The sequence below is a fragment of the Gekko japonicus genome, unplaced genomic scaffold (assembly GCF_001447785.1).
Source record: "Gekko japonicus isolate JY-2015 unplaced genomic scaffold, Gekko_japonicus_V1.1 scaffold4206, whole genome shotgun sequence".
Lineage (NCBI taxonomy): Eukaryota > Metazoa > Chordata > Lepidosauria > Squamata > Gekkonidae > Gekko > Gekko japonicus.
Window position 1 is genome coordinate 17,808 of NW_015165367.1, and position 11,271 is coordinate 29,078.

The following is an 11,271-nucleotide window of genomic DNA, read 5'->3' on the forward strand; positions in this document are numbered from 1 at the left end:
CCCCCCCCCGTGTGCAGAAAGACAGGAGCGGCGCAGTGATTGGTCATAGCGTAAGACGGAAGGACGCGCGTACGTCCTCGAGCGACCAATCGCGGAGCTCCGCTGGGGGAGGCGGGGACGACGGGAGCGGGCGCGGCTTTCGGATTGGCTGTTCCGGCCGCGGGGTGGGGTGTGGGCTGTGGTGGGTGAGCGAGCGGCGGCGGTCCTTCGCGCGTGCGGGCGCGGCCCTTTCCCTCTCCTCGCCTTCTGCCCGCGCTCCACGGGTGAGGGGCCTCGCAGGCAGCGCCTGGGAGCCTTCGGGGCCTACCTTGCGGGGTGGTTGTTGTGGCAGGGGCTTGGGCGGCATGATCAGGGATAGAAGGGGCCTAGGGTTGCCAGCCTCCAGGTGGGGCCTGGAGAGACTGGCCTCCAGCTGACAGAGTTCAGCTCCCCTGGAGGAAAAGGCTGGTTTGAAGGGGGGGCCCTTCCCCAAACCCCGCCCTCTCCCGGATCCACCCCCCCCCCAAAGTTTCCAGGTATTTTCCAACCCAGACCTGGCAACCCTACTGGGGCTGACTCTCTCGGGCGGGAGGCCGCCGGGAGGACGGGGGGTCTGTTTGCCTGGGATGGGAAATGCCTGGATATTTTTTTGGGGGGGGGTAGGGGTCTGGGGAGGGTTGGGACCTCAGCAGGGTAGAATGCTACAGAGTCCATTCTCCAAAGTGGCCATTTTCTCCCTGGGGAACTGGTCTCTGCCGCCTGGAGACCAACTATCATAGTGGGAGATCTCCAGGTGTCACCTGGAGCTTGGCAACCCTAATGGGGTGGGAGGCGGTGGGGCTTGGTCTCCCTGGCAATGGGCTTCCTGCTCCTCCTCATCCTCACGGCTTTCTTTTTCTTCCTCCGCCTCCTCCAGTTAGGCCCTCCCCTGCGCCGCCTGGTCCTGAACGGTGGTCGCCATGGCGGTCCCTGAGTCCCGGCCGAACCATACCATCTACATCAACAATCTCAACGAGAAGATCAAGAAGGATGGTGAGGGAGTCTGGCCTCGAGGGGGAGCCGCTGGCCGGCCCTGGGGTCTGGGGGCTTCTCCAAGTGTGTGTGTGTGTTTGCGGGGGGTGCTTTCTGCCCGCAAGGGCAGGACGGGGTGGGGGTGGCGGGGTGTTGCCACCCTAAACGTTAATGCCAGTAGCTCACTATGTGACTCTCCCCTCTCTGCAATTTTGGGGCTCAGGGAAGTTACCAGCATAACTCGAAAGTGATTCGCATGACTTCTCGTCCATCTTTCTCACGGACCGGGATTGGAGGTGGAGAGCACAGTGTATCAGTTCTGTAGGATGGAACGGCTAACAGGCAACACTGCAGCTCTGGAACAAAGAGGACTTGAAGCACCTTTGAGACCCACAAAGTTTAATTCTGGTATCTGAAGAGGTGCCCGTGCACAGAAAAGCTTATACCCAGAATTGAACTTTGTTGGTCTCAAAGGTGCCCAACTGGACTCAGATCCTTCTGTTGCTACAAGTACTTGAGTATGACCCATGAAGCAACCCAACAATTGCCCAGGAGGAGCATCTTTACAACAGGTCTTACTTGGCCTTCTGTCCACTTTTCTGATCGCTATGCCAGAGTGCCAGTATGTTAAATTGCTATATAAAGTATTTGTATATTTTAACTTTTGAGTTACACTGGTAATTTCCCTGAGCCCCAAAATTGCGGAGATAGAGGAGTGTCACATAATCCACAGTTCCTGCCCCTTTACCTAAAACATAATTTTTTGAACCGTTTCATTATAAGTTCTCCCGACTAACTCACTTTTGCAAAGGCTTTTTTAAATGCTGTATTTCTGTTTTTCAAGACAAGGAATGATAAAGGGGGAAATGGGGGGCTCAAAATCTAGCAACTAATTTTTAAAAAGGGGGGGAACCATATAAAGTAGAAACAAAAGTAGAACAACGGTGGTGGGGGAACGACATATAAGTTTCTGTTAAAAAAATTTAAATATCTAAAAATGAGTCTGTGTAATTGTGTAACATTGATGCATCCCAATATTGTTAAAGTTGTAAAGTCTTCAAGCCTTAGATTTACAGGAAGTGGATGTTTATCTCTCGAGTTCTGCATAGTTTGCGGAAAGCCAAGAGGCCTTATCAGGCCGGCCATTGCATAAAGCACTGCTCAGATGAACGGTGAGCAGCCCTTGACGAAGTTCCAAGCAGCAAATGTGTTGCTGATGTTCTCAGAGCAAAGCGCTCCTATGACTGTTGCCTTTCCTTCCTCTCCAGAGCTGAAGAAGTCCCTCTACGCCATTTTCTCCCAGTTTGGCCAGATCCTTGACATCCTGGTCTCCCGCAGTCTGAAGATGCGGGGCCAGGCCTTCGTCATCTTCAAAGAGATCAGCAGTGCCACCAACGCCTTGAGGTCGATGCAGGGCTTCCCCTTCTACGACAAGCCCATGGTGAGGCTGCTTTGGGCTGAAAAGGGCTGGTCTGAGGGTGTACTGCCAGAGAGGTTAACAGAGAGCCAGTTTGGTGTCGCGGTTAAGTGCGCGGACTCTAATCTGGAAGAACCGGGTTTGATTCCCCACTCCTCCACTTGCAGCTGCTGGTGTGACCTTGGGCCAGTTACAAGTTCTTCTCAGAGCTGTTCTTTCAAGAGCAGTCCTTGAAAGAGCTCTCTCAACCCCACTTACCTCACAGGCAGTGTTCCCTCTAAGCTGAGTTAGTGTGAGCTAGCTCACAGTTTTTTAGCCTCTGGCTCACACATTTTTGTCTTAGCTCAGGAAGGGATGGCTCCAGAGCAACTAGTTTATGCAGCGGCCGAATCGCTCGCTCACAACTTTAATGCCAGCAGCTCACAAAGCAGAATTTTTGCTCACGAGACTCCACAGTTTAGAGGGAGCATTGCTCACAGGGTGTCTGTTGTGTGTAGAGGAAGGGAAGGAGGTTGTAAGCTGCTCTGAGACTTGCGAGTGAAGGGCTGGGTATAAATCCAGTCTCTTTTTCTCTTCTTCTTCATGTTCACAGTGGAGATAGTGCTTAGACTCGTTACAAGCAGTGATTGTGTGTTCAGACATGCGAAATTGTGTGTAGAGATTGTTTCCAGAAAAGTGCCTTAAGAACATCAGAAGAGCCCTGCTAGATCAGAACAATAGTCCATCTAGTCTAGCGTCTTGTCTCCCACAGTGGTCAGCCAGTTCCTCTGGAGGGCCAACAACAGAGCAGAGAGGCCGAGGCCTTTCCCTGATGTTGCTTCCTGCCTTTGGGATTCAGAGGTTTAGTGCCCCTGAATGTGTAGGTTCCCCTCAGTCACCATAGCCTTATCCTCTAGGAATCCATCTAAATCTTTTAAACTGTTTATTCTTGTGGCCATCACCAATGTTCCCTCTAAGCTGTGGAGTCTTGTGAGCAAAAATTCTGCTTTGTGAGCCACTGGCATTAAAGTTCTGAGCGAGCGATTTGGCTGCTGCATAAATTACTTTGCTCTGGAGCTATCCTCCCTGAGCTAAGACAAAAATGTGTGAGCTAGAGGCTAAAAAACTGTGAGCTAGCCCACACTAACTCAGCTTAGAGGGAACACTGGTCATCACTACATTGGTGCTTGGAGATCCTTCTTCCCACGATAACGGTCAATTTTCTTTGCTCATTTGGGTGCCTGATGACAAAGGCTGCCGTTTCTGACCAAACAACCGCACTGGTTTCCCCAATGGCGCAGGATTCCTTGTCAGCTACAGAGCATCCCCTTTGCAAGGGTTAGCTCACTCCTTTCAGGACTCACTGCAAACCTGTACTTGGGCATTCTCCAGAGGCGGTCCCTTGGTACGCTGGATGGGGACTTGCCGACTGACTCCAAACCTTAGCTTCAGCGAATGCTTTCTAGATTGCGGCCAGACAACTAGATTAGTGTTTCTGTGGTTCGTCTCCGGGTGGGATTGTGGCCGCTCGCTGTGGTGCTGTGACGGGCGCAGTCACCTTCCCGTCTAACCGAGCTCTTCCTCCCCCCCCCGACCAGAGGATCCAGTATGCCAAATCGGACTCGGACATCATAGCCAAGATGAAGGGCACTTTTGTGGAGCGGGACCGCAAGCGCGAGAAGCGGAAGCCCAAGGGCCAGGAGGTCGCCGCCGTCAAGAAGCAGCTCCCGGGGGCAGGGGCCCCCGTGGCCCCCGCGGTCCAAGGCGCTGTGCCCGTGAGTGTCCCCCAGCGCAGCCTTGCAGGCCGGCTCTCTGCCGGAGGGAAGCAGCACACAGTCGGGGGGGAGGGGAGGCAGCTCTCCCTTCCCAGCGCAGTGTCTGTTGCAGCAGCTCAAGGCCTGCAGGTTCCTGTTCCAGCGGTTGGTGAATTAGGCCTCTGCCGCTCAAAGACAGGAAGCCCCCGATCGGCTTCTGCAAGAGGCTTCTTCTGCCCCTGAGGGTGGCGGGGGCTGCGTTTGGAGGTCGGCCCCCTCCCTTGCAGCGGGGGATGGGAGTCTTCCTGGACGCTTGGGGAGGGAAGCCGCGTCTGAGCTTGGGGCTCCGCCATTCAGCCCTCTTTTCCTTCCTCTCCAGGGGATGCCGCCCATGAACCAGGCCCCGCGGATGATGCCGCACATGCCTGGCCAGCCCCCTTACATGCCTCCCCCTGGCATGATGCCACCCCCTGGCATGGCACCAGGGGCTATTCCTCCGGGGGCGATGCCCCCTCAGCAGATGCTGCCTGGGCAGATGGCCCCAGCACAGCAGGTGAGTGTGGGGGGGGGCGTTGCAGGGAGGGAGGGGGGTCTTTCCGTGGGTTGGCAGGAGGGAAGGGCGCCCGGAAGGCCTGGGCGAGTTCATGCAGTCCCCAGGATTTCCGGACAAGCGGCACTCTCTCTCACTCTCTCTGTCCCTTCTAGCTGTCGGAGAACCCACCCAACCACATCTTGTTCCTCACCAACCTGCCCGAAGAGACCAACGAGCTGATGTTATCCATGCTGTTCAATCAGTAAGTGTCCAGCGGAGGTGCTCCTCTGTGGGGAAGGAGGGTGACGTGAGGTGAGGGCTGGCCGGGGAGGGCCGGCCTGCCTGCCTTCCTCCCTTGGCTGTAGCTGCAGATGCAGGACTTGGGGGCGGGGTGGTGGAGGAGAGGATCTGCCCGCTTGGGAGGCCGTGGGTTAAGGTCCCTCCACCCAACGGCACGTCCTCCTCCTTGTTTCAGAGCCGTGGGGTTTGCACTGGTCTCTCTCCCTGGGGTCTCTGTGATGGAGACCCTGCCCTGTTCACCCTGGCTCCATAACGATCCCTTCCGCTTTGTGTCTTTCTGTGTTTTTATGCTGCCCTCCCAAAAGTCTGTCTTCAGGGATGGGGGGAGAACCTGTTGAATGTCCTTCGGCCGGCTGATACGGGGCGGGGCTCCACGTGGAAGGGATCCTGGGGGGCTCACGGGGCTGCTAGCCCGAACCGTTGGGGAACTTCCTGTCTCGCCTCCCTGCAGGTTCCCCGGCTTCAAGGAGGTGCGGCTGGTCCCCGGGCGGCACGACATCGCCTTCGTGGAGTTTGACAACGAGGTGCAGGCCGGAGCCGCCCGCGATGCCCTGCAGGGCTTCAAGATCACCCAAAACAATGCCATGAAGATCTCCTTTGCCAAGAAGTGACACCTTCCTCGGCTTGGAGGCCGCAGGCGATCCTCCTCCTCCTTTCTCGTTAGCGCCTGCGAAATGGTCTGGGTTTTGTTTCTGTTTGTTTGTTCTTTTGCAAGTTGTGTTCTGGGAGGTAAGTGTGTGCGAGAGGGCAGCTGGCCGGGCAAGAAGGCTTTTCCAAGCAGTGGTGTGGGATGGGCCCGGCTGCTCCTGTTGTGTCTGTGGCTGGGCTGACGGGGAGGCGTGCGTGTGCGCATGTGGGAGTGAGAGAGAGTGCGCATGCGTGCATGGCTGGACGGTAGCGGCCGATTTCTGACAAAAGCATTGTACCCAGAGTCTGACGGCCAGACATAGCACCTGGAGCTTTTCTCTTTTGTAATAAAAGGACACGTTCGTTTGTTTTGTATCTTGGTGGTTGGCTCTTATTGCTGGGAGACCAGTGGGGTGCAGTAGGGTGGGGGTGAGGGAGGTCCCTTGCCAGCCTCTGCAACAAACCAGAAGAGAGAGCCACTGGGCGGGGCTGCGTGTGACGCATTTGGCCCCTTGGGAGGTGGGCGCAGGTGCTCGTCGTGCCCTCGCTTTGTGGCACAGACGCCTTTTCTTTCCAGGCAGGCCAAACGTCCAGCAGAACAGGGTGTCAGACCTGCTGTGAAGAAGAAGAAGAGATTGGAATTGTACCCCATGGCCCTTCACTACCCAAAGGAGTCTCAGAGCGGCTTACAAACTCCTTTCCCTTCCCCTCCCCACAACAGACACCCTGTGAGGTCGGTGGGGCTGAGAGAGCTCTTGACAGAAACTGCTCTTTTTACAAGAACTGCTCTTATCAGAGCTACGGCTTCCCCAAGGTCATCCAGCCGTATGCAAGTGGAGGAGGAGTGGGGGAATGAAACCTGGCTCTCCCAGATTAGAGTCCGCACACTGTGGAGTCCTGTGAGCAGAAACTCTTCATTCATGAGCTGCTGGCATTGAAAGTTGTGAGCCAGCAATTTGGCTACTGCATAGTTTGCTCTGGAGCCCTCCTTCCTGAGCCAAGGCAGAAACGTGTGAGCTGGAGGCTAAAAAACGGTGAGCTAGCTCACACACTAGCTCAGCTTAGAGGGAACGCTGGGTGTAAGCTGCCTGATGCCAGCCCAGACTCTCGGTCCATCCAGTTCAGCTGTTGTCTACTCAGGTCGGCAGGGGCTCTCCAGGGGCTCCGGCAGTCATCTCTCCCATCACCTGCCGCCTGGTCTCTCTTAACTGGTGGCACTGGAGAGGGATCCCGGGACCCTCAGTGTGCCAAGCGGGGGCTCTAGCGCTGAGCCCTGGCCCCTCCTCGAAAGCCGAGACGCCCAAAATCTTGCTGGCCTCTAAGGTGTTCCTGGATGCTGTTCCCCAAACACACGAATCTCTCTCTCACTGAACCAGGGTTTCCCCACATCATCTGCTGCGGCTTGGGCCTTTTGGCTGGGAATGTCGGGGATTGAACCTGGATGCTTCTGTACACAAAGCAGAGGCTCTGCCACTGAGCCACCGGCCCCTCCCTTTAAAACACAAACACTTGTGATGCTGCCTTCCACTGAGTATTGCCTACACAGACTGGCAGCCACTGTCCAGGGTCTCGAGCAGGAAAGGGTCTTTCACATCACCTTTAGCTGAAGATGCTGCCGGGGACTGAACCTGGGACCTTCTGCATGCCAAGCAGAGGCTCTGCCGCTGAGCCAACGCCCCCGCCCCGAAGGTGAATACACACAAAGCTGCCTTATTCCGAATCAGCCTCCCCCTCGGTCCATCAAAGTTCAGTCCTGCCTACTCAGACTGGCAGCCGCTCTCCAGGGTCTCAGGCGGAGGTCTTTCACATCACCTGCTACCTGATCCAAGATCGCGGGGATTGAACCTGGGATCTGGATGCCAAGGGGTTATCTGCCACTGACCCAGGGCTTGGCTCCCTTGCCCAGTGTGGTGGCCTCTTTGGGGCTGTGGCCTGCGTGACATGTTTCCCAGCTGTGGGGATGGAAGTCAGACCCTCGCTTGGGTGAGCGGGCAGGATGGTCTGCCGAAGGACCGCCGCCGGCGGCTCCAAAGCAGAGAGCAGGGGCTCTCTGGGGAGGGAGGAAGGGGGCAGCTCACAGGCAGAGGAGGCCGGGAAGCCTCTGCTCCTGGCGTTATGGGGGGTTAAAGGGAGAAACATCTGTAGCACAGAAAGAATGTGGAGCTTTGCAACTCCCCCAGGTTCTTCGCATGCTTGTGAAGAAGAAGAAGAGATTGGATTCTTACCCCGTGCCCGGAGTCTCAGAGTGGCTTACAAACTCCTCTCCCTTCCCCTCCCCACGACAGACACCCTGGGAGGTCGGCGGGGCTGAGAGAGCTCTGACAGAGACTGCTCTCTTTCAAGGACAGCTCTTGTCAGAACTACGGCTTGCCCAAGGCCAGCTGCACGTGGAGGAGGGGGGAATCGAACCCAGTTCTCTCAGATTAGAGTCCGCGCACTTCACCACTACCCCAAACTGGTGCCACTTGTGGGGAGGACCGAAACAGTGGGGTGGGGCCAGTCTGCCTCTCTGCTGCTCTGTGGAACCATGACTGCTGGCCTTGTGTTCAGCGGTACTTTTTTGTTCTCAAGAGCAGGGCCTGTGCTGTCCCCTGCTGGTCCGGCCTGGCCCGCTGCACTCCCTTCCTCCAGCCCCTGCTCCCCTGGGCATCAGTGCACACAAGGAGCTCAGTGTCCCACAGCCTCAAGGGCTGGCCTGTTCTCCGAACTGCCGCTTCCTGTTTAGCCAGGCAAGGACTTCAAGTTGGATCTCCGTCCCCTGCACGTCGCACCCCGTAGCCATGGAATCCATCCGCTTCAAACCCTGTGCGGAAGAGAGAAGATTCAATCCCGTGAACTTTGAAAGCGTGAGGGTTGTTGGATTGCTCATAAAATGTGTGTGGGGGGGAGAGAACTGGTAGGAGGCCATTCCTGTAGCAGCTGGGATGAAGACCTGGGACATTTCCTCACCCTGTAACTGATCCTTCTCGGGAGGTGGAATGTTTGTGAGCATTCTGTGGCGGCACTGCAAGTCAGCCAAGCGGCGGCGGGTGGGGTTTAGCCTCCCTCCTCTCCTCTCCCAGAGGTGGGAGTTGTTGTTCCATCGCAGGGGCTGCCGAAATGAGAGGAGCTGCCTGGGCTGCTGTTTGGGCCGGCCTCGCGCTCTGCGCCCTTCTGGGGCCTGTGCGGGGCGGGCGGCAAATGGATAAACTGGCGGACAAGAAGCTTTGCGCCGATCCTGAATGCAACCGTGAGTGACTCTTCTGTCTTGATTGCAGATACAATCATAGAATGATAGACTTGGAAGGGACCTCCACGGTCATCTAGTCCAACCCCCCCCACCCCCATCCTCCACATCCACTTCGGTAGTGAGAGCTCCAGTGGAATCAGACAAGGTCGGGGCGATTCCCCCCCCCCTTTCCATACACGCATACACTGAATTTGTCCCAAGCATTGGTAGTCAAGCATAGAGTGAATTTGGAGGTTGGTATCTTTTGTGATCCTGGCCATCACATCATCCTGTTGTGAGTCCCACACCTTGCTTTGTGTGTTGTGGGAAATCAGCAACGCTCCCCTTGCCCCGTACTGTTTGGAGAAGAGTCTTTGGCGCCCACGTCCTTTTCTCCCCCCTCCCTCCAATTCCAGACCCCATTTCCATCGCGGTGGCCCTGCAGGACTACATCGCCCCCGACTGCCGCTTCATCCACATCCAGAGGGGACAGGTGGTCTACGTCTTCTCGAAGCTGAAGGGCCGTGGCCGACTCTTCTGGGGAGGAAGCGTGAGTAGCCGCGGGGCCCTATTTGGTAGTTGGTGCGAAGACACGGCAAGCCGCAAGCAGATGCAAGGAGAGCCCCTGTTGGGAGCGGGGGGCTGGAGTTCTTGTCCAGAGCCAGTGTGGACCGTGGGGAATGCCCTCTGGCCGCAGAGTCCATGGTTCAAGTTCTGACTCCCCCTCTCCTCAATTGTACTTCTCTGTGAGTAGCCGCGGGGCCCTATTTGGAGCTGGAGTTCTTGTCCAGAGCCAGTGTGGACTGTGGGGAATACCTTATGGCCACAGAGTCCATGGTTCAAGTTTCGTTCAGGGCAATGTGGCTGCTTTGAACGGTACCCAGAAAGAAGCTGGGACCCAGGTTAGGCAGGATAAGGTCAGTAGGGTCCCCCCCCCATGGCCAGTGGGAATCTCTCCAAAGGGAGAAGAGGACATCCCAGGAACCCAATCTATAGAGCCAGTTTGAGACAAAGAGGAGTTCCTCGTGGGCTTGAGTCCTGTGCTCACCCATTGGCTCCCCCACGGGGGCCTTTTTGCCTGGGCTGAGAGGTGGCGGGAGGAGGGCCTGCTGGTGCTTCTTCTCACGGGGGGGGGAGCCGAGGGAAACACCCTGGCGGTGGGGAGCTGACTTGGTGCTCACAGGAACCCTCCTCCTCCTCCTCCTGCTGCTGCACAGGTGCAAGGTGACTATTACAGCGAGCAGCCGGCCCGCCTGGGCTATTTCCCCAGCTCCGTCGTCCAGGAGAGCCAGTACCTGAAGCCGGGCAAGACAGAGGTGAAAACGGATGTGAGTGTGGCCTCCCTCCCCACCCACCCCCCTTGGAAGGGGCTGGGCTAGGTCCAAACCACTGGCTGGGGGCACTGGAATCGAGACCCCCCCCCCAGAGGACACGGCATCCCTACCCGGTCCTTTCCATCCACCTAGCTGTGGGCTGGTCGGGGACTGTGGGCTTTGCCCAGCAACGAGCACATGCCACGGGGTGGGGGTGGGGGCTACATAAAGGTTTTGTAGCAGAGGCTGGCAGGGAGCTGCAAAGTCATCCCTCCACACACACACCATTCCAGACTTCTCGCCCCTGCTTTTTATTCATCTCTGTTTTCCTTTTTTTTCACGGGTGGCAGCAGAGATGTGCCTGGCCTCCGCTCTCCTTGGGATTGGGGGCGTCTTGGCTTGGAATCCAGGCTCTGGGTCGTCCCCGCCAAGTCTTGGCACGGCGCTGGCTTCCTTTGCTGCGGGGAGGGGGGTGGGTTAACGGGGCCCATTTACCAGGCCTTTCTTTCTTTTAGTGCTTCGGTCTCTTCTCCGCAAGCCCATCTGGAAATGCCTGTCAGTGACCCTGCTGGGAAGAAGTAATTGTGAGGGGGGGTTTGTCTTTATGTCTTCCAGAAATGGGACTTCTACTGCCTGTGACTCCAAGGGCCCAGGGCCTGCACCGGGGGGCCCCATCCTGCTTTAAAGCCCAGCCTCTTCCCCAGGCCGCTCTCAGCCAAGCAGGATTCCTCCTCCTCCAGTACTCACTCCTCCTGGCTGTGACCTTCTCCCTCCGCAGCCTGTAGGGGGTCTGCTTTGGTGCAATGCAAAACTCTCTCCTCCCCCCTCCCTTGCTACCAAAAAAATAAACATCTGTCTTAAAATCTGTGTGCGCATCTGTGACATCCTTGCTTATAGGGAAACCGGTTTTACCTTTAAACATATAAACTTGGTAGTTTTCTGCTGCCACCAGGAATTAAAGATTCCAGTTCTCTCTCTTTTGGTAGTATGACCCAGGGTCAGGGCACTTCAGAGGACTTTGTGGCCCACAGGAAGAACAGTACTAATTTCTGGGATAAGTTTAAACAAAAATTTATTTATTTAATAAAGAACAAAATAGGTTTCTGGTTTATTTATTTATTATCAAATTTATCCCCCGCCCTCCCTGCAAA

General features: G+C 56.4%; 2 protein-coding genes across 3 annotated transcripts; both read left to right on the forward strand.

The window, feature by feature from the left end:
• The first annotated feature begins 187 nt into the window (after positions 1-187).
• On the forward strand, positions 188-5,972 carry SNRPA (small nuclear ribonucleoprotein polypeptide A). 2 transcript variants are annotated; one of them, XM_015410612.1, is made up of 7 exons: positions 188-263; positions 896-1,011; positions 2,259-2,431; positions 3,985-4,161; positions 4,520-4,693; positions 4,846-4,934; positions 5,424-5,972. In XM_015410612.1, exons 2-7 carry the CDS (start codon positions 939-941, stop codon positions 5,581-5,583), a joined length of 846 nt encoding a protein of 281 aa, XP_015266098.1. In that variant the 5' UTR covers positions 188-263; positions 896-938; the 3' UTR covers positions 5,584-5,972. The 2 variants fall into 2 exon arrangements, with proteins under 2 accessions (XP_015266098.1, XP_015266099.1); XM_015410613.1 differs by having other exon boundaries at positions 202-263; positions 900-1,011.
• Positions 5,973-8,675: 2,703 nt separating this feature from the next.
• Positions 8,676-10,946, forward strand: MIA (melanoma inhibitory activity). The gene is made up of 4 exons (XM_015410618.1): positions 8,676-8,828; positions 9,224-9,357; positions 10,025-10,135; positions 10,736-10,946. The coding sequence occupies exons 1-4, from the start codon at positions 8,699-8,701 to the stop codon at positions 10,757-10,759; spliced, it is 399 nt and encodes a 132-aa protein (XP_015266104.1). The 5' UTR covers positions 8,676-8,698; the 3' UTR covers positions 10,760-10,946.
• The last annotated feature ends 325 nt before the right edge of the window (positions 10,947-11,271 follow it).

Excerpts from the sequence above, each read along its gene's own strand:
- SNRPA (XM_015410612.1), top strand. The coding sequence starts at position 939 with ATGGCGGTCCCTGAGTCCCGGCCGAACCATACCATCTACATCAACAAT. Across the intron at positions 4,162-4,519 it reads CGGTCCAAGGCGCTGTGCCC|GGGATGCCGCCCATGAACCA; the intron begins GTGAGTGTCCCC and ends CTTCCTCTCCAG. Across the intron at positions 4,694-4,845 it reads AGATGGCCCCAGCACAGCAG|CTGTCGGAGAACCCACCCAA; the intron begins GTGAGTGTGGGG and ends TGTCCCTTCTAG.
- MIA (XM_015410618.1), top strand. The coding sequence starts at position 8,699 with ATGAGAGGAGCTGCCTGGGCTGCTGTTTGGGCCGGCCTCGCGCTCTGC. Across the intron at positions 9,358-10,024 it reads GACTCTTCTGGGGAGGAAGC|GTGCAAGGTGACTATTACAG; the intron begins GTGAGTAGCCGC and ends GCTGCTGCACAG. Across the intron at positions 10,136-10,735 it reads AGACAGAGGTGAAAACGGAT|AAATGGGACTTCTACTGCCT; the intron begins GTGAGTGTGGCC and ends TATGTCTTCCAG.